At 45.0% G+C, this 22,626-nt stretch overlaps 2 protein-coding genes across 2 annotated transcripts; one reads left to right on the forward strand and one right to left on the reverse strand.

Annotated features, from left to right (window-relative positions):
* Window positions 1-4,704: 4,704 nt before the first annotated feature.
* Window positions 4,705-11,974, reverse strand: EXOSC6 (exosome component 6). Its single transcript, XM_040352862.1, has 2 exons — window positions 11,360-11,974; window positions 4,705-5,441 (listed from the first exon to the last, which is right to left on the reverse strand). The coding sequence occupies exons 1-2, from the start codon at window positions 11,948-11,950 to the stop codon at window positions 5,280-5,282; spliced, it is 753 nt and encodes a 250-aa protein (XP_040208796.1). The 5' UTR covers window positions 11,951-11,974; the 3' UTR covers window positions 4,705-5,279.
* On the forward strand, window positions 11,509-22,021 carry MALSU1 (mitochondrial assembly of ribosomal large subunit 1). Its single transcript, XM_040352863.1, has 4 exons — window positions 11,509-12,332; window positions 18,504-18,682; window positions 20,530-20,611; window positions 21,734-22,021. Exons 1-4 carry the CDS (start codon window positions 12,026-12,028, stop codon window positions 21,886-21,888), a joined length of 723 nt encoding a protein of 240 aa, XP_040208797.1. The 5' UTR covers window positions 11,509-12,025; the 3' UTR covers window positions 21,889-22,021.
* Window positions 22,022-22,626: the final 605 nt, after the last annotated feature.

Raw genomic sequence — 22,626 nt, forward strand, 5'->3', positions numbered from 1 at the left:
TAGATGCCGTAAGGCAGGGTGGAGGATCGGACCTTGCGATAGCAGGTCTGGCCTTAGAGGCAGAGTCCAAGGGTTTCCCACTACCATCCTTAGGATTAGTGAGTACCAAGCCCTTCTGGGCCATGCTGGAGCTACCAGGATAACTGGTATGTGCTCCACCCGGATCCTGCGCAGCAGGCGGGGTAGTAACTGGAGCGGGGGAAACGCATAAAGAAGCTTGAACTGATGCCAAGGGCAAACCAGAGCATCGGTTCCGCAGGCCATCGGATCCCTTGAGCGGGACATGAACCTGTCTAGCTTCTTGTTGAGTCTCGATGCCATGATATCCACGTCCGGCACTCCCCATCTTTGGCAGAGTGCTTGAAAGACTTGTGGATGCAGAGACCATTCCCCCGGCCATAGAGTCTGGCGGCTTAAGAAGTCCGCCTGAAAGTTGTCCACTCCGGGAATGAATATTGCCGATATGCAGGGCACATGAGCCTCTGCCCATAGGAGAATCAAGCTCACTTCTCTCTGAGCGGCCTGACTCCTGGTCCCCCCTTGGTGATTTATGTATGCCACTGCCGTGGCATTGTCTGATTGAATTCTCACCGGAAGCCCCTGCAATTTCGACGTCCAAGCCCTGAGGGCTAGTCGAACAGCTCTGAGCTCCAAGATGTTGATGGGTAAAAGCTTCTCTGGCTTTGCCCAAATACCTTGGCGAGTGGAACCATCCACAATCGCTCCCCAGCCCGTCAGGCTGGCGTCTGTGGTCACTATCTTCCAAGCCACTGGGCTGAAAGATTTTCCCTTCAGTAGATTCTGAGGGTCTAACCACCAACACAGACTTTGCCGGACTCTTGATGAGAGAGGCAACGGGATATCCAAGGCCTGTGGCCTTCTGCTCCATGCTGACAGGATGGCTGCCTGCAGGATGCGAGTGTGGCTCTGGGCGTATGGCACCGCCTCGAAAGTAGCCACCATCTTGCCTAGTAATCTCATACATAGGCGAATAGTCGGTTCTTTCTTGCTTAGAACCAGTAGGATTAATTCCTTGATGGCTTTGACCTTCCTCAGAGGTAGGAACACCCCTTGTTGTTCCGTGTCTAATCTCATGCCGAGATATTCCAACTGCCTTGTGGGCTGGAATGCTGACTTTTCTCGATTTAGGACCCAGCCGAACCTCTCGAGGTATTGGACCGTGAGGGCCACTGCTCGTTCCAAGCCGGGAGACGAGTGGTCTATGACTAGGTGGTCGTCCAGGTATGCTAGGATCGTGACCCCTTGGATCCTTAGCTTGGCTAGGATTGGAGCTAGAACCTTCGTGAACACCCGGGGGGCCGTAGCCAACCCGAAGGGAAGCGCCACGAATTGGAAATGACGCGAAGCCACCATAAAGCGTAGATATCTTTGATGTGGCTGATAAATTGGAACATGAAGGTAGGCATCCTTTATGTCTATGGACGCCATGAAGTCGTCCTTTTGGAGTGTGGCAGCTGCTGACCGCACGGATTCCATCCGAAATGAGCGGACTTTTAAGTATGCATTTACCATCTTTAGGTCCAAAATTGGCCTGACATCTCCATTGGGCTTTAGGATGATGAATAGGTTGGAGTAGAAACCCAGCCCCTGTTCCAGGACTGGTACCTCTACTATTACTTCCTGGGAAAGTAGATGATCTAGAGCCGACCTTAATGCGGCTCCTTTCTCCAGATCGTTTGGAATCCTCGACTCCTGGAAATGAGGAGGAGGAAACCTTAGGAATTCTAGCTTGTAGCCTGTGGCCACGGAAGACCGTACCCACTCGTCGGGAATGCTGGCTTCCCAAATCTCCGAAAAGAGTCGCAGCCTTCCCCCCACCTTCGTGGGTGGGGGCGCCCCTTCATGAGGTAGACTTGGGGGCTGGTTTTGCTGGCTTGCGAAACCACTGCCTCTTGCCCCTAACAGCCTGTCCTTGTGATCTGCTGTTGAAGCCGAAGTTTGTTCTTGCAGGAGGCCGTCGATACTGCTTGGCATTAGAGGGCCTCTGCCCAGGGGAGGACTGTCGTTTAAACGCAGGTCCCTGAACCCTCTTCTTAGTTGGCAAGAGAGTACTCTTGCCGCTTGAAATGGTCTGAATGTATTTATCTAAGTCCTCTCCGAAGAGCCGTCCTCCATGGAAGGGAAACCCTGCCAGGAGCTTCTTGCATGGGGGCTCAGCCTCCCAGCTTTTTAACCATAAGAGTCTTCTCATATGGATAAGGGATAATGATAAACGTGACGCTTGTTGGATAGAATCCTTGATTGCGTCTACCGTAAAACATATGGCCTTAGGGACATCCGAAAATTCTTCTGCCTGCTCGGCAGGAATAAGTTCAAGCATTTGCTTAAATTGATCCGATAAAGCTTGAGCGACTCCAATCGCAGCCACGGCTGGCTGTACTACTGCCCCTGCAGAAGTGAAGGAGTTCTTAAGTAGGGCTTCCAAGCGTCTATCAACTGGATCTTTGAAAACCTGTACGTTTTCTACAGGACATGTTAACGATTTGTTAACACATGAGATGGCTGCGTCTACTGCAGGAGAAGCCCATCTCTTGGAAAACTTTTCTTCCATAGGATATAAGACAGAAAATTTCTTAGGTGGAAAGAAAACCTTGTCTGGTTTGTTCCACTCTTGGAACAAGACTCCCTCCAAAAGAGGATGGATCGGAAACACAGCACTGCTTTGAGGCGCCCTCAGTGAGCCCAAAGCTGAAACCGTCGATACCTGGAGATCTGGTACAGGCAGGTTGAATGCCTTATGGACCAAGTCCGTCAAGCCCTGAATCCACCAGCTCTCCCTCAGGGAGACTGCCCCAGACTCCTCTGTATCCGGATCTTCGATCCCTGAACCTACTTGGTCTCTGTCCAAGAGGTCGTCCAATTCCCCAGAGGAAAGGACCTCCTCTTCCGAGGGTCCGCGCACGGGTGACGGAGATCTATTCCGCTTACTACCCCGCATGGCTGCGGCTATCATTTCTCCCATGCTTCTCCGCATCTCATTTAAAGAGGCGAGTAACACCTCCTCCGTGACCACCTTAGGGTTGGGTTGACTCGCGTCAGCTCTAGCCCCAGACCCCGATGGCCCAAAGGCTCCCTGTGGGGAAAGCAGCGGCATAGCTCTATCCGAGACCTCAGATTCTGCGGGGGAATCCCCACCTTTTGTACCCTCTGATCTTGATGCCATGGTACAATACCGAGGTACACCTGCTACTTATTGGTACCTGGGACTTATAATAGTTAAATGCCCAAACACCTGTTTGGGGAATAAAAATGTTTCCTCTACCCTAGATGACACCTTTTTTTTTTTTTTTTCAAAGAAAAACTTTTCTTCTTTTTTTTTTTTTTCAATCTAGGCAAGAAAAAACATTCTATCCCCCTGAGTAGTATTGCCAAAGAAAAGACTATGAGATGGAAAAGAAAGCCAGCCTATTCCTAGGCTAAACCACAATCTTCTGAAGACTGTAGTATTCTTTCTGGCCACTGTGTGTCCTCAGCGCCCCGTGCTTCACTCCAGTCCTTCCTCCCTTAAGCCAGAGAAATGAATGAGCTGTGGCATCTAAGGAAGGGCCGCCCCTTCCTTTAAACCACTGACCCGCCCTTCCCCCCCAGCTAAAACTGCGCCAAATGCGTCTATAACACGTGCACGCGCACCGCGCGCGCGCCGACGGGGGGGGGGGGGTTGGGAGGAAGGGCCTCTCTGTTCCTGCAGCCGCAGGCCTGGAACACACGAGGAGGTCAGCGTTTTGCCTGCCTTGCAGGCATGAGGGAGAGGACTGGATAGAGCATCGCCTGGAGGCTTGCAGGTAAGCATAGCTCTCTGACACACACATACACTTGTACATAAAAGGCCCCACTCACAGCTTTTCCAACACTACCAGGGAGGTCACTTTTTATGGGGAAATATAACATATAGAGCCATCCTATCTTCATGATATGTGACTGATTTGCCAGATGCAATGCATAACCTTAGGCATGTCCCCTGTGACCTCCCAGAAAAAACTTGCTAAGAGCCAAGCCCCGCAGGTTTTTCCCCTTACTTACCTGCTCCATGCCGCAGGACTTTGCCAAGCAAGAGGTCCAATCTTCCCCCATCTCCGTGGGGATGTCTAGACCTTCAGGCCCTGGGAACCTTCTTCTTCCATGAAGGATCCACTGTCCTGGGCCCATACAGCACCCTGGCAAACAGAAAACATTAGGCGCCCCAAAGGTTTTCTAAGTTCTGGGCCCAGGGTCCAGCTCTCTTAAAAAGAAAGCATTATGGGCTATACCCCAAGGGTTTGGGGTCCGGTTACTGACCACTTTAGCGCGCAGGCTTTTTTGGACAGAACCGGTAGCTCACCTAATCCCAAGGATGCGGAGGCAAGCTAAACCATGACTAACACCTAAGACACTGGCGTAAAAACTGAGGTACTCCTCCTATGGGAGGGGGTTATATAGGGAGGGGCATTTCCTGTTTGAAGATTGCCAGTGTCTACACCTGAAGGTACTCCATATAACCCATATAGTAATGAATGCCGCTCTGTGTCCCGTGATGTAACGATAAAGAAAAAGCACTTACGCTCGAACGTGACTCAGACCTCAGACAGGTGTGCCTCAGGATTGTGGGCAATTCTAAAGAGTCCCTTCACTGAAAATAGGTTGGAAAATATTGTTCGAAATGTTTAGGGAAGCACAAAGAATCATGAATAACGCTAGAAGAAGGAGTAAGGAAAATAAACATTTAATTCTGGATGCCCTTGTCAGTTGGTAAACATTTCTCGCTTACCTACTGAAAAACAATTTCACAGAAATCAGATTAGCAGCGAGAAAGGACAGGATGGGGTCAGCAATAGAATGAGTGACCGCAGAAGTCTCCTTCTCACATGTCCCTACCAACTCCTCAAAAGCTGGAGCTACATCAGAACATTCACAGACTGGGTTATATTGTGTACACTGACCCATGCTCACCACAGCCAGTATGTTACAAATTGTATGACCTTGATCCTGAGGACAAGATGTACCACATGTGGTGCTAGAAGCTACTCAGAAGATCAAGTATCTTAACAGATAGCTGAACATTTAGAACTGATGTCATTCAGGACTGGCAAATCCATAGTAGCATCCCCACCAGCCATTAAATGTTCTGTATAGTAAGCTGGACATGTTAATGGTTCATTTCCTGACATCAGTCTGGATTCTGGTAAGGTCACATTATTCAGAGCTCAGTCCTAGTGCTGTGATGATGTAAGGAGCCAAAGACCAGCACCTGAGGTTGTTGATGAGGCTTGATTTCAGCTTGGTTAGCTGGCCTCGGGCACTGGTGCAGGGACTTTTTTCTTCGTAGATTTGAGGAGGCTTTGCTGTAGCACAGGGTAGAGACGCTGACATCCCTCCATACAAAGCTTCATGGCTTCCACTGAGCTGTCTCCTTCCCATTCCCCAGTGCAGAGGAGGCCTGACACCTGTATAAACAAGAACAGATATTGATCATTTGCTCTACTTAATTGTGCTGCTTGGCAGACGTGGTGGTTGATCCATAATAAACAGGCTATAAAGTACATAATATATATCACACTATCAAACCGTGCATTACCTGTGCATCCACAGGGGTCGTCTACCTTTTGCAGTGCCCATGTGGCCTGCAATACGTGGGACGTACTAAGCGGGCCCTACAAGTCCGCATTAATGAGCACATCACAAACATATTGTCGGGTTTTAGAAACCATTCGGTTTCAAAACATTACCTCCTTAAACATAATAAAAACCCTGCCAACACGCTGTTTCTGGGTATTGATAAGTTCAAACCCAACTGGAGGGGTAGCCATCTTGTTAGATCCATCTCCAAGATGGAAATGAGCTGGATATACCGGTTAAAAACATATACTCCGCATGGCCTCAATATTGAAACAGACGTGAATGCGTTTATCAACAATGCCTAAGATTAATGTTATGGGTAACATCTAACCACCTGTAAGGCTTGCATGCTTTGTTGTATGTAGACCCCATGGTGAGGTTGACATTGGTATAGCAAACACCTGATTCCCCTGTGAGGTTTTTATCACAGAAGGAGGTTTTTATATATGTTTTTATATATATTTATATATATATATCATATAGACATATCTCTTCCATCCCCCCCCCCCCCTCCCCCGCTTTTTTCCTTTGTCTTTTTTTCTTTTTCTTTTTCTACAGTTTTCTGTTTGTAGATATCAGTCTTTTATATTAGGCTCATATTGCACATTGCACTTTGTTTACAGCACAGTTTCTCTAGATCGAAAGAGAAATTTTATATATATATTTTTTCATATTTTTTATATTAGCTTAATTGTTTTTTCACTTATATTAGTGACCCTTGAGTGAGATTATCTGGGGTTATTTTTTCACTCGCTTAGCTTCAATATTTTTAATTAAATAGCTAAGCTAATTTAATATTTCTATATGCACATAATATTCACTATTTATTATTTATTTATTTAAATTAGAGAATCTTGCACAGAAATATAAAGTTTTTTTCTCAATGCTCTATCGAGAGTTAGAGCAATACAAATATTTAAGATACATTATGACACTAAGTATTTTATACGTTAACACACATATGATTTATTAATTTTTGTCCGTGATTGGCAGCTATCAATCACTGGGGAGGTACTATTGGTCTTATTTAAAACTTGGGATATAATATGATCTTAATGACATCCCTTTAGAAACCAATAGATGGCGCAGGAGAGAGACAGCAGTGGGATTACTTATTTCATTATGTTTTAGTTTTGTCCCGTTCTGTTTAACTGTTATGTGGGATTCATTTCCTCCATAGTAATCCATGCATACATCGTTTTCTTACGCTGTGTATATATATATTTTATGTTTTTATTCTATGAATTTTTTTCTGTCCATTAAGGAACGTGCTCGTCAGTGTCTGGACGTTGCACAGTATGTACCTTTGAACCAGCACTCACCATATCCCTACAGTTATATAGCTAAGGGCAGGTATTGGCATTTTTGCCACTTTCCAAGATGGTGTTTTCTGTACTTTGTTCACACCTCATGATGAGGTTAGAGCCCATATAAGCGATGACTCACCGCAACGCCCTATCCCATTGATAACGTCCAATGACGAAACGCGTCTGGGAGGACGTGCGGTGACGTCATCGCGTTAGAAGGAAGGGCTCCGCTTCACCCGTTCGCCGGCCGGCAACAAACAAAATTTTAAACGTCTGTTTAACTTTTAAACCATGTGAGTAATTTTCGGATTGCTTTTTTTTTAAAAATAAATATATCTTGCGGTGCTATACTATGTCTGCCTTCTCTTACTTATGAATCGTATGGTGGTGTTGGTCATACGTACGGAAGCTAAAGGTGGTACGATTCCCGGAAGTAGGATCCCCCTAAAAGGCCGCGGCTGGGTTATAGCCGACCGCTGTATACTGGTAACCTTCTGGTAAGCTGCTTGTCATAAGTGGTGGTGGGCTTTCACCTAGAGTGTGCTGTGGATCCACAGGGTGACAACTGCAATTTATCACAGGAAAATTCTGTCCAGCTGAAGGAGCATTTGGTGTTGGTTATTATCCGGACTCTTGAAAGACGGAAAAAAACTTTTAATCACTCAGTGTGGACTGTCCTATACCATTGCTCACCCCCCTAGGGTTGGAGCAATACCCATATTTTGTGTGGACTGGCTTCACCCAGTCTGGGTTCCATTAGCGCAGCTTACCCCCCTCTTTTTTTTCCATAATATATATCAACATTGGGGGATAACTCATTCCTCTTCTATATTATATACAGCACAACATACACACCTGGCTGATGTTTGTGATGATTATAAAGGCAAAGGGCACTTCATACCTCCCCTATTATACAGATTGAGGATTATAGTGTGGTATACAGCCCCCGCTACCTTCTCAGTAACATACAGTACATTCCAAATCCCTGGTAGATGCATTTAGATACAGTCTGTGCTAAAGAAGAGATACAATCTTGCTGCAGGTGAACTTTGGAATATATCTTCCAAAGACAAATGTTCTCTTTTGTTGTATTTGCATTCCCAGTATCAGTATCCAAGGCATTGCTGCCCCCTCCAGAATGGAAATTTTTATAGACAAAAAAGAAAGCACACAAGCTTTCTATGACATCTTCATTCAAACGAATGAACAGTGTGCAGAGCAGTCAGTGGTGATTCATGTTTTATACCAGGATGTATTTGTGGGAATTTATTCTGTGCAGTGCGGGTTGAGGAGGTCTCTTCCTGGATGAGTTTTTTTTTTTTTAATATATATATATTATATATAATGCTTTTTAAAAAGAACATTTGCAAGTACCAGTGGTTACTACTTTAACCACTTAAGACCCGGACCAAAATGCAGGTAAAGGACCAGGCCCTTTTTTGCGATTCGGCCCTGCGTCGCTTTAACCGACAATTGCGCGGTCGTGCGACGTGGCTCCCAAACAAAATTGGCGTCCTTTTTTTCCCACAAATAGAGCTTTCTTTTGGTGGTATTTGATCACCTCTGCGGTTTTTATTTTTTGCGCTATAAACAAAAATAGAGCGACAATTTTGAAAAAATGCAATATTTTTTACTTGTTGCTATAATAAATATCCCCCAAAAACATATGTATTAAAAAAAAAAAACTTCCTCAGTTTAGGCCAATACGTATTCTTCTACCTATTTTTGGTATAAAAAAAAAAAAAAAAAAATCGCAATAAGCGTTTATTGTTTGGTTTGCGCAAAATTTATAGTGTTTACAAAATAGGGGATAGTTTTATTGCATTTTTATAAAAAAAAAATTTTTTTACTACTAATGGCGGCGATCAGCGATTTTTTTCGTGACTGCAACATTATGGCGGACACGTCAGACAATTTTGACACATTTTTGGGACCATTGTCATTTTCACAGCAAAAAATGCATTTAAAACGCATTGTTTTACTGTGAAAATGACAATTGCAGTTTGGGAGTTAACCACAGGGGGCGCTCAAGGGGTTATGTTTCACCTACTGTGTGTTTACAACTATAGGGGGGGGGGGTGGCTGTAGGCCCCTACGTCATTGATTGCGTGTCCCTAATTTAGGGAACACAAAATCGATGACAGGGCCGCAGTGAAGAACGGAGAAGCCGTGTTTACACACGGCTATCTTCCTTCTTCAGCTCCGGGGACCGATCGCGGGACTCCAGCGGCGATCGGGTCCGCGAGTCACGGAGCTTCGGACCAGGTCGCGGGAGCGTGCCCGCGACCCACTGCTGGGCTTTATACAATCATGTACCTATTTTTCACTTCCATCTTCTTCCCTCTAATTAGAACCCCCAAACATTATATATATTTTTTATCCTAACACCCTAGAGAATAAAATGCGATCGTTGCAATACTTTGTCACGCCGTATTTGCGCAGCGGTCTTACAAGCGCACTTTTTTTGAGAAAGATAATGTTACGCCGAGTAAATTCATACCCAACATGTCACGCTTCAAAATTGCGTCCGCTCGTGGAATGCCGACAAACTTTTACCCTTTAAAATCTCCATAGGCGACGTTTAAAAAAATCTACAGGTTGCGTGTTTTGAGTTACAGAGGAGGTCTAAGGCTAGAATTATTGCTCTCGCACTATCAATCGCGGCGATACCTCACGTGTGGTTTGAACACCGTTTACATATGTGGGCGCTGCTCGCGTATGTGTTCGCTTCTGCGCGCAAGCTCGTCGGGACGGGGTGCGTTTTCTGGCTCCTAACTTTTAGCTGGCTCCTAGATTACAAGCAAATTTGTCAAACCCTGGTCCGGCCTATTCAGGTGAGCGTTTCCACTGCAAGTCGGACCATCAGGGGCAATACAGGGTTTAGAAAAAATGCCTAGCATGTCCGCCAATCAGTGGAATGCATTGCAGCTCCGCCCTAACCAAACCATACCATTTTCTATTGCCCCACATCTGAAGCAGGACCCAGAACGGTGTGGTATGGTTCGGTTGTATGGCCCGCTTTTATAATGGAAACACTCAAAATAGCGTACCGTACCAACCTGAACCGCTCAGTGGAAAACGAGGCAATATTGTACCCACACCTAACCCAGGCTGCGTGCAGATGCTGCACGGAAACGGGAAAGTGTAACCGCATTCCAAAGCTTGATGTGCAAACAGGAGCACAGATCCAAACGCAGACAGTATTTTGATACGCGATTATCTATCCAGCTGCTCTGCATTCACATCTGCAAGCATGCGTCTGTCTGAATGAACCCATATGTCCCCCCCCCCCCTAATGGATGTTACAGAAATAAATATGAAATGGGGTACATCACTCTATGAACTGCATAGAAACCAAAATGCATTCTTGTGAAATTTACATAAGATTCAGTGCGGTGCGCTTTGAGCTCATTCATTTTAAATGGGCTCAAGTTGCAGCATATCGCACCAAAGACGTACATGCACCTTTTTTGGAGCCGCACTGCAACCAGATGGCATGGTCATTATGTCCTATGCGATGCAGGCAAACATACTGCATTTGCAACCTGCATTTCGGGTGTTAACTTTGTATTGACAGGTGCAGTGCAATTGGAATGCAGTGCAGGAAATGCACAGGGATTTCCAACACCGCATTAGTGGGCTTACTTACACCCTATTCACACTGGTTTGAATTTGCAATACTTGAGCACGATTTTATGTGCGTCTTCATGCACAGATATTTATGCAAGTCGCACATAAAATCGTCAAACAGGAAGTTTTTTCAAATTGGTGCACGTCGGAGTTGCACGGTTCCACAAGCACAAATTGGGCGTGACTAGTCATGTGATTTGACAGTTTAAAATCATATGACAAGTGTGAATGGGGGGTGAATGTGCCTTTGGTCACAGAACAATCTCTCTGATGAAATGTTACATGGCTCAAGCAGAACATCTCCACACTGATACATTGTATACGTTTACCTCAACGTAGAGCTGCGCGATTCTGGCTAAAAACTATTTCTTGCGGTATTGACCTCAAATTTTATATTTCAGTTCAGGCCTCACCAAACCCCAAGCACCAGGTTGCCATGGCAAGAAGAAGTTGCATCCTGGTGCCTGGGCTGACGACCCAATGTGCCCGTGTTTGCTCTGCATAGCGGAGCGGATCTGTCACCTGCCTGCTCAGCGAGGTTCAGCAGAGAGATCGCCCCCTCCCTGAGCATTAGGATCCGCTGGACAGAGTCCGCCCCGTGTGAAAAGGGTATGGGTCCATCCCGTGTGAAAAGGGTATTACTTTACCAAATTGACTATTACTGCATACGTATTTCCCAAAAAAACACAGCATGCAATAATGGTCAGAGCTGAGCCCGGGATCTCCAGGACACATCTGGTTGAGGTGATGGGACACAGGGCACCCCATGCCTCCTCTGGTATACACAGCTCACTATCTCCGGTACATACCTGGTTGAGGGTGGGCATGATAGCGAGGCACATGTTGGCGGCGGACTCCTCTTCGCCCTCGGTGGGGTCCAGCAGGATGTCCCCGGTGTCTCTCCGGCAGGCGGCAGCACCGACCACCAGGTCGTACATCTCTATGCCGGCATCGGCAAGGGCCAGAGCGGCACAGGTGATGGCCAGAGGCAGTGCGGAGCCCCGCTCCTCCAGTACCAGTACGGACACCATGAGCTCGGCCCGGGGGTATCGCTCCATCCTCACCGCGGCCTCCAGACTCTGCTCCAGGAGAAGCGCCCCGCCACCCCTCCGCTGTGTGGCCGCTATGGGGGAGGAGAAGCGGGCCCAGCGCAGGTCACAGTTCAGCCTGCCTTCACCAGCCCCCCACCACACTCCGCTCACCACCTTACTGCCATTCGCCACCTCCACATAGGCCGAGCCCGCCGCCTGACTCAGGAACCCGGCCCGTACATAGACCCCGCGCTGCTCCGCCGGGCCCCGACCCACCCGGAGCGCCTTCCCTTCCTCCTTCACAGCGTACAGCGCCGGGCTCTGAGAGCCTTCTTCCGGGCCCCGCACCCGCCGACTATCTCCAGGCATTTCCACACACAGCACGGGGAGCCTGCCGGAAGTCACCAGAGAGAAGTCACTTCCGGCGCAGCTGACCACGCCCCCATGCCTAGACACCGTTCAACCAATCCTTACGTTAGCTTTGGCGTCTTAGTGACCAATCAGCGAGCGGCATTCTTTGTTTCCGTCAAGGTCGCGGTGGCCGGAAGACACTCCGGCGGCATGTGGGCTCGGAGAGTGCTGGGGTCGCTGCGCTGTGTGCCCCGCCTGTCATCCGCTGCTGGGTCTATACACGCCGGATACCGGGCCTCAGCCGTGCCCTGGAGGAGAGCGCGTGTCCTGCCGAGGATCTGCCCGTACAGCACGGCCCCCTGGGATCATCATACACCGAGTGCAGAGGAGGAGAATGGAGGTATACTGGCCTCAGCGTGTCCTCTGTGTCCGGAGCATACACCCAATTCACCTGGTACTGACTGAGGCCCCTTTCACATTTCAGCGACCTGATTGTATTCTTGAGGTCTCTCGCAAGTCGCATTAAAGTCCAAAGTATTGCAGGGACTACTTTGAAGTCACACAGATATGAACAGCACTCATTGGAAATCATGGGGTGAGGCTTGTCATGCGACTTTGCCGTTCCAAGTCGCACAAACATGAAAGGGGCCTTTCCCACTACAGTAAATTAAGTCTGTATATGCAGTAAAGCGTGCCTGTTGAGGCTTGCTAGCAGCTTGTTTAAAGTGACGATAAGCACCCCCATTAAAAAGAATTTCCAAACAGGACCTGAAGGGCTACTTAAAGCGGTTAAAACGTGTAATGAAAGTGTACTTCTGCGCTACTATTGAAATAAGTGCTCTATATATAAATAGAGGAGGTTGCTGCTTAAAGGGTCACTAAAGAAAAAAAAAATTGCCTAAAATGAAAGGGTCACTAAAGGAAAAAAAATTTTTTTTCTGAAATGACTGTTTACAGGGTATAGAGACATAAAAGTTAACTGATTCCTTTTAAAAATTATTAAAAATTGAATTTAATCTATCATATTATGTGCCTCTAGTTTCACTATCGGCTTTAAAGGTACATACATGAAGTTCCGGGTGAGAGGTGAGTCGGGAAGACTCACAGAACAAAAACAAACAAATCCAGGGCAGTGTTTTGTTTTTAAAATGAATCTGATTGGTTCTGAGGAGTTTTAGACACACAGTAATGACAGCTTAGACCATCGTGAGAATCTCCCAGTACCATGGTTATAAGGAAACAGGCAACCAGGCAAGTGTGGAGATCACAGCAGAATTACAGCTACTTCAAAGCAAAAACGAACAATGAGGACATGAAACCAGGACTGCAGTAAGGTAAAGGAAGCTATTTAGCTAAAAAAAAAAAATTCCTTTAGTGACCCTTTAATGTCTGCAAGGTAGACAGACAGAATAGTGTAATGATTCTGTTAAAAAACAAGTAAATACCTATTAAATTCCTTCATCTATATCACCTCCTGCATTCTAGTTTCTGTTCTCTCATTCACTTCCTGGTTTGCATCATTTGTTCATGTAAGAACTACATTTCCCAGTATGCATTGCGGCACGCCCAGTAATTCACACCTCCTTGAAGTCTCTAATGCCGCGTACACACCATCACTTAATGTGATGAAAAAAAATGACGTTTTTAAAAACGTCAATTTAAATGACCGTGTGTGGGGGAAAACGTCGTTTTATGTCTTGTGAAAAACGACAAAAAAAAATTGAAGCATGCTTCAATTTTTTGTGTCGTTTTTCAAAACGTTGTTTTTCGTTTCACAAAAATTGACCGTGTGTAGCAAAAAACGACGTTTAAAACAACGTTTTTAAACCCGCGCATGCCCAGAAGCTAGTTATGAAGCGAGCTTCAATGGAAAAGAGTGGTGAACGTAACCTCGCTTTGCTAGAGCATTGTGAAAAAACGATGGTGTGTAGGCAATGTCGTTTTTGAAAATTGAAGTTTCAAAAACGCTGTTTTTTACTTCACAGAAAATGTATTTTTTTTTCATCACATAAAGTGATGGTGTGTACGCGGCATAACACGTAGAGAGCGTCCTGCCGCACAGATGTAGTTCCCAGGAGGGGGTGAGCACGTTACTGACCACCACAGTAAAGCCTCCCATCACGGTGGTGAGTAAAATCAGACAAGCAGGAAGTGAACAGAACAGAAATAGAGCAACTTCTGAGCAAAAACGAACAATGAGGAAGTGAAAAGAGGAATGTCTGCAGGTAAAGGGATGCTTATTATGAAAAAAAAATTTCCTTTACAACCCCTTTAACACCAACTGTTATTAGTGAATAGAAAATATATGTGAAGCGCTACCTCCCTGCAAAGCTAAAGGAATACTTGGTAATATGAACACAAACTAAAACATTAATAGGAGTGTTAAATATAGCACTAATGATATTGCATGACCCACAATAATAAAATAATATGTGCAACCAGTGACCTCTAGTGGAAACTATAAGTATAACAACTGATGAGGAAAGGGGGGTTGGTGGAACTTTATATGAGGAAATTACATGGTCATTAACTCCATCCCTGTATTCATGGATAAGGATGAGCTCCAGCGTGTAGCCCGCCAGGAAGTCTGCACGGCGCTGTGTTAATCAAAGCCAGGGTGACATTTCCAGATGCTCGGCTGCAGAGATCGGGAAATGTCTCCCTGGCTGTGATTAGCGCAGCGCCGTGCAGACTTCCTGGCGGGCTCTGCACGTGGACTGTGCGAACACGCTGGAGCTCATCCTTATCCATGGACAAAAGTCAAGGAGGTGGGACTTTACATGAAGTACGCAGGGGGTAGGATTAGTAATACAATATATGAACACATTGGTGATATATATAAATTGTTTTAGAATCTATGACACATTTTATTAACTGTATTGTATTTCATATTCAAGAAAAATATATATAAAATACACACACACAGATTCGTTATCGGCGGCGGGAGAGGCGATCGGGTCCTTTCTCGCGCTGGGCATGGAATACTAGTGAGGGGAAGATGGCCCCCACCCGTATCCATACCATAGCAGGGACGGAAGCAATGTCAAAACGTCACTTTCGCCCATACGTCTTAAAGGGCCAATTTATTTTTGTAAAATTTAAAATTTATTTTTCATTTATTATTGCATTTTAGTCTAAATATGAGATCTGAGGTCTTTTTGACCCCAGATCTCATATTTAAGAGGACCTGTCATTCTTTTTTCTTTTACAAGAGATGTTTACATTCTTTGTAATAGGAATAAAAGTGACCCAATTTTTTTTTTTTTTTTTTAAACAGTGTAAAAAGAAATAAAATCCTAGAAAAATAAATAATAATATATAAAAAAAATTTAAAGCGCCCCGTCCCGACGAGCTCGCACACAGAAGCGAACGCATATGTGAGTAGCGCCTGCATATGAAAAAGGTATTCAAACCACACATGTGAGGTATCGTCACGATCGTTGGAGTCAGTGCAATAATTCTAGCCCTAGACCTCCTCTAACTCAAAACATGCAACCTGTAGAATTTTTTTAAATGTCGCCTATGGAGATTTTTAAGGGTAAAAGTTTGTCGCCATTCCATGAGCGGGCACAATTTTGAAAAGTGACATGTTGGGTATTAATTTACTCGGTGTAACATTATCTTTCACAATATAAAAAAAAAATGGGCTAACTTTTACTGTTGTCTTATTTTTTTAATAATAATAAAAAAAAAAGTGCGCCTGTAAGACCACTGTGCAAATACGGTGTGACAAAAAGTATTACAATGACCACCATTTTATTCTCTAGGGTGGTAGAATTTTTTATTTTTTTTATAATGTTTGGGGTTTTCTTTTTCTAGCAAAAAATGTGTTTTTAACGTGTAAACGCTGAATCTGAAAAACAGGCCTGGGGCTTAAGTGGTTAAAGAGGGATAAGAGCAAGTACCAGATAAAAACTTTATTTGGACATTGATGGATACAAAATACATTAATACTCCATGGGAACTAAGCAACATATAATGAAGTGGCCTAATATCTATTGGCTACAAACAATTTATACAATGGAGGATACACTGATAAAACGCATGATTGAAACACAAAATTTTTATATATATGTGTGTGTTATACTAATTGATTCCACTAGAGGTCACTGGTTGCACATATTCTTTTATTATTGTGGGTCATGCAATATTATTTGTGCTATATTTACCACTCCTATTCGTTTTTTAGTTTTGTGTTGATATTACCTAGTATTTCTTTAGCTTTGCAGGGAGGTAGCACTTCACATATACTTAAAGCGGTTGTAAGTAAAGCAATAAAGAAAACAAAAAAACATTATAAAATACTTGCCTTAGAACGAAGCCCTCCAGGGCTTCCGTCTTCTCCTGGTCTTTCTTCCGAGTTTGCGGACTCTGGCTGGAGCCACGATGGTGTTGCTCCTGCACAAGAGCTCTGTTTCGGCGTGGTATGTCGGACCTTCAGAGCACATGCGCCGGTGACGCCACTTGCTGCATCTAGTGTGAATATCCCGTTTAGGATATCGTCATCTTGCCTACAGGCCTCACTAGGTAAAAATCACAAAGCGGACTTTATTACTGCTTTAAAATGCTTGCAGAAAGCTGCATCAGGCTTGCCAAAAGCTTTGCAAAACCTTTCTGAAAGTTTCATAAAAGCTTGTTCACATTGCTATTATACAGGCTGAAAGCAGTATCGGCCACCTAAGGACTGTCCCACATACATGTACTGTGGCAGAGCAGCTCTAAGCGCATAATCACGTACCTTTAATGATTGGATACAGCAGGAGCCTATCAACGGGTCTGGTGGCCGCCGGACACCCATGATCGTTCAGAAGAGAGACAGAAAGGTGGTCTGCATATGTAAACAAGGCAGACTGCTGTTCTGTCAGAGAGGAAGAGAGAGATCTTGTGTTCCTGCTGATCAGCACTGATCAATGTATTGGTGTCACTGGTCCACAAAAAAGTGTCACTTGGTGTCAGATATGTCCACAGCAATGTCACAGTCCCACTAAAAATCGCAGATCGCCCCCATTACTAGTGAAAACTATAAAAAAATTAAAAGGCCATAAAGATATTCCATTAGTTTGTAGACGCTATAACTTTTGTGTAAACTAATCAAGATACGCTTATTGGGATTTTTTTTTTAGCAGAATACATATTATCCTAAATCGATAAAGTCATTTGATTTTTTTTTTTTGTTGTGTTTTATAGCTGAAAATGCAGAGGTGGTCAAATAGCACCAAAAAAATATTTGTGGGGAAAAAAAGGACATCATTTTGGTTGGGTACAGTGTCGCAGGACCACGCAGATGTCAGTTAAGGCAACAATGTGCCGTATCGCAAAAAATGGCCTGGTAAGGAAGGGGGTAAAACCTTCCGGAGCTGAAGTGGTTAAAGCGGAGGTCCAGCGAAAAAATATTAAAAGCCAGCAGCTACAAATACTGCAGCTGCTGTCTTTTAATAAGGACACTTGCCTGTCCAGCGGGCCCGCAATTTTGGCAGACGAGGCCGAGCAATCGATCGTCTCTCTGCTACCCCCGCCGCCATCCTCAGGGAATCGGGCAGTGAAGCCTTGCAGCTTCTCTCTGCCCGATTCCCCTACTGCGCATGCACGAGTGGCGCAGCACTTTCCCAGTGGTCCCCGCTGTCTCCTGGGACCAGTGTGTTTCCCAGAAGGCAGCAAGGGGAGGCGGGGGGTACGGGAAGTGGAGTCTCTCCCGGAAGTGGGTGCACTACCTGTATTATACAGGTATCTGCACCCCCCTGAAAGGTGGCAAATGTCACACCGGAGGGGGGAGGGTTCTGAAAAGCGGAAATTTTTGGATGGAACTCCACTTTATACTCGAAAGCAGACATTTTTATTATATCGCAGCTTGCCAGTTTTTAGATGTGATGGCTGAATTAGTTTCCCTTTTTTTAGTGTTTCTTCCATTTTTCTATTTTCATCTGGTGATCCAACCAGTAAGTCTGCTGTTTTTCAAAAGCACAAGCTCTCCAGCAGAATGTATCACTTTACATGGAAGAGACAGACCATTTACCACTGACTTGGGTGCATACAATGCTCAGCTTTTATTTATCAATGTAAAACCTTTATCTCATAAGGAAAAAAATGAAAAGTTTGCTGTAACTTCTAAAATGTGAGCTGTAGTTTGGCTTTAACTTGTTAGTGTTTTTAAATCTGCGAATACATTTAACAATCCCCTCCCTGCAGACTGACAATGCTGCTGTGCCGCTTGTGCACACTCCTCCAGAGTTGTGTCTCAGTAGTACAGGAGGTGTGTTACTGGCCAGATCACAAGGTGAAAACGAGGGGGGCAAAAACAGAAAACAAATGCAGGCATCACCAGAAGCCAGTTTCAAACAGGCTTAGATGCAGCCCTAACAGAGAGGGGAGCAGGGAAAGTTAATGGACATTCACAATTGGATTTCAGTCGGACTTGTCAGACAACCCATAGACCTTGGTTATTGTGGCTCGTCACCGAGCTCCATCCATTTAATTTCCCTTTAGATGCATTTGTCAGAATCCATATCCATTGCAGGTTGAATATACAGTAATTCATATACATTTATCTGCATTTTGATATTTGTCATTTCAGCTGCAGACCTGCCAGAGTTTAACATCAAAGTATTAGTAAATTTACTGCGGCAGGAAAACGGCAAAGACCTGTGTGTCATCAAACTTCCTCCAGAGATGAAATATGTTAAATATTTTATTATTGTTGGTGGAACCTCAACAAGACATCTCCAAGCCTTGGCAGAGTATACTCTGAAAGTGGTAAGTTGTCATTTGTCTACCGGACATCTCGCATACAGGGCTTGATTTACTAAAGGCAAGTAGACTGTGCACTTTTCAGTTGCTCCAGAGCTTAGAAGATGAGCAAAAGCTCTGCAGACTTCAATCATCCAATCGTGCAAGCAAAAATGCTTTTTTTTTTTTCCTGCACGTGATTCTTTGCAAAGTGAAGCTTTACCTCCTTTACTAAGCCCTGGAGCAACTACGCTTTCCAAAGTGCACATTCAACTTACCTTTAGTAAATCAACCCCATGGTGCAGGCATGGATCGCCTGGTGCTGTAATGTTTCAGGGTTCCTCTAGGGGGCGATCAATGCTTGCAATTATTGAAAATGCTTCGTATTGCACACCAATTTGGTAGCAGATGCACGAAAATATTAAATATAAATGTCACTAGTCTCGGCAACCTCATAATTTCCACCTTCAAAAAAATTCAAGGCCTTCTCGATAATAAGCTGTTTCGAGCGAGCAACCCCCTATGTTTAATGTGCAGAGGGGAAGCTGCTGGAGCCGCTATTGCTGTGTGTAGCTCTCACTGCTACAATGATTCCCAGCAGCAATCCAGAGATCAGAAATTGATACTTAAAGCGGAGTTCCCAATTTTTTACGACAAATACTGCAGCTGCTGACTTTAAAAATAAGGACACTTTCCTGTCCAGGGCGCCCGTAATGTCGGCACCCGAAGACAATCTGTTCGTCGGCTCTCGGGTGCTGCCGCCGCCATCTTCAGTAAGGGAATCCGGAAGCGAAACCTTGCGGTTTCACTTTGTGGTTCCCGACTGCACATGCGCAAGTCGCGCTGCGTGATCTGAATGGTCCCTGCTGTCTTCTGGGACCTGTGTCTCACAGAAGACAGCGGGGGGGGGGCGTACATGGCGTAGATATCTATGCCCGGAAGTGGGAGCTCCCCCCCCCCCCTCCCCCCTGAAAGGTGGCAAATGTGACACCGGATGGGGGGAAGATTCCGAAAAGCAGAAGTTCCATTGTTGGGTGGAACTCCGCCTTAAATTGAGCCAAACTAGACCAATGTAAGTTTGCAACAAAAAAAAATGTGTCTTTTTTTTTTTTTGCTTTAATGAAATGGAAATCAGCTGGAAAATGGCAAAGCATAAGGATCATTCGATTTGCGTACAGCACTGTCTTTGTTGAATGGACTGTGGGTATCTGTATATTCCATTGTTTATATGTAGGAAGCACTATCTCCCCATAACAACCAGCCAGATGTTCTCTTTACTTAAAGTGGAACTCCGTCCAAAAGGGGAAGTTCCACTTTAAATCCCCTGCCACATTTGGCATGCCAATTTTTTTGGGGGGGGGAAGGGGGGTACTTAGTTTTGACAACCTTCTGTCAGGTTGCCTAGGTGATCAGAGCAGAAGTTCTCCTCCCTGCAGTTGTTCAGGGCAAGTTACAGGTCCCAGAAGACTGCAAGCTAAGCAGAAGTTCTCCCCTCCCTCCCCGCAGTCGTCCAGGACACGTTACAGGTCCCAGAAGACTGCTGGACCACAGATATAATGCGTATCCAGGGAACCTGAAGGCTAGCGAAGAACTAGCGCGGGTGAGGACAGCGCTGGATCCCTGGACAGGTAAATGTAATTTTATACAAAAACACAGCAGATGCAGGATTCATAACTGCTGACTTAAAAAAATGATTTTGTTGCTATGGGTTACAAAGACAGTACTTCCATTTTTCCCTATTTGGTTAGAAGGAAATAGGCAGTTTAGCATAGGTCTGGATCTTGGGAAGTAGAAGGGAAGGGATTTACCATGGATTTGTATACAAGTGACAAAGGGAGAACTGTATAGAAGAATTTGTGTGTGTTCTTTTTCAGTACAAGAATTTGAAGAGCGATGTTGCGTCACATGTTTGTCTAGAGGGAAAGGACACAGATGACTGGATGTGTATAGACTTTGGTAAGTGTTCTTTGATTTCATTGTGTAAATATCTCTTGGATTGTTCAGTTTCCCACAGCTAAGCAAGTATGAACATTGTAAACACATTACTGCAGAGTGTAATTAGAAGTAAAGTGAGTGCTAAGAACTTTTTTATGCTCACACAAATAAGAGCAGTGGCGACGAGCGTTGTAACCCTTACCGACCAATTCGATTCACATTTTCTTTGTGTACGTCATTCAGAACAATGATATTGCTGGGATGTTATGGCGGTTTAAAGGGTTGTAAAGGTAAAAAAATAAAATTCCCTAAATAGCTTCCTTTACCTTAGTGCAGTCCTCCTTCACTTACCTCATCCTTCCATTTTGCTTTTGAATGTCCTTATTTCTTCTGAGAAATCCTCACTTCCTGTTCTTCTGTCTGTAACTCCACACAGTAATGCGAGGCTTTTAATCCTGGTGTGGAGAAAGCCTCTTGAGGGAGCGAGCAGCAGTGTCAGGACGCCCACTAACACACAGCTCCTTTCTCTATCTGCAAAGTAGAGAGCGTCCTGACACTCCTGCTCGCTCCCTCCCCCCTCAAGAAGCTTTCTTCACACCAGGGAGAGAGCCTTGCATTATGGTGTGGAGTTACAGACAAGGAAGTGAGGATTTCTCAGAAGAAATAAGGACATTTAAAAGCAAAATCGAAGGATGAGGTAAGTGAAGGAGGACTGCACTAAGATAAAGGAAGCTATTTAGGGAAAACAAAATTGCCTTTACAACCCCTTTAAGCCTGGTACAGTTTTTTTTTTTTTTTTGGTTCAACCAAGCGAGTTGAACCAAAAAAAAACTGTCACCTCTGGTTGGAGCTGATGTACTAACTATGTGACGTTAGTACAGCGATCTCCCCTGCTGAGCTGTTGTGTTCTGACAGCTATTACACTCCGATCCGCGATCTCCACCATTGGCTGAGAGCTCTAATCAGGAGCTGGTCGGATGCCGGTTTGTTTTCCAGCATGCTCGTCTGACAGAAGACAGCCAAACGGGCAGCTTCTGTTGGAGAGGGTGGCATGCACACTTTTTTTTTTTTATATGGGGCTTTAGCCTGTGTGCCCAAATCTTTGTCCCAAGTCATGTGACTCTACTACTTTTTCTTTCTCAGGTGAAATTGTAGTTCACTTTATGCTGCCAGAAACTAGAGCAACCTACGAATTGGAGAAACTGTGGACTTTGCGATCACACGATGATCAGTTATCGCAGATAACACCAGAGACTTTGCCTTCGGATTTCACATTTGGACTTCAGAAAAAAGACTGAGGTGTTCAGTGCAATGATTTCCTGGAAATATTGGAATGAATTCTGTCTGCCATGATGTGCTTGTACTGTTCCTTTAAAGTGGAGGTCCACCCTAAAAAAAAAAAAAAAAATTCACCAAAATTCTACAAAAAAATAGAATAATTTTTGTTTTTTTATTTACCAGAAATTGCGGTTGCTATGCGGAACTTCCTAATCTGCCTCTTCCTAGTCCACAGCTGGTCTTCATCCTTGCGTTTGTCTTCTGGGAAATGATGCGCTCTGCCTTCTGGGAACTGTGTGTATCCCAGAGAGCAGCCGCCCATTCATACAGCGCCGTGAGACTCGCGCATGCGCAGTAGGAAACGGGCAGTGAAGCCGCAAAGCTCCACTACCTGTTTCCCTTAGTGAGGATGGCGGCGCCGGGAGCTGCAATGATCAAGGGATCGGCCTCGGGGGGGGGGGGGGGGGGCTGACATCGCGGGTGCCTAGGACAGGTAAGTGTCCTTATTAAAAGTCAGCAGCTACAGTGTTTGTAGCTGCTGACTTTAAAAAATTGCGGGTGGAGCCCCGCTTTAAAACTTAGGTGCAGAAGGCTCATGGAAAGCATCTTATTGTCATGGAGAAGACCGCATGAACAGTGGTCATCAAACACGAAGAACGGAAACCTGTACTGAGAGAAATATGAGGGCTGTTGATGCCGACCTCTTTCTGAAAGTCTCACTGTCATGATGAACATCTGGCTTTATTACTTTTACAGGA

Source organism: Rana temporaria, chromosome 5 (genome assembly GCF_905171775.1).
Source record: "Rana temporaria chromosome 5, aRanTem1.1, whole genome shotgun sequence".
Classification (NCBI taxonomy): Eukaryota; Metazoa; Chordata; class Amphibia; order Anura; family Ranidae; genus Rana; species Rana temporaria.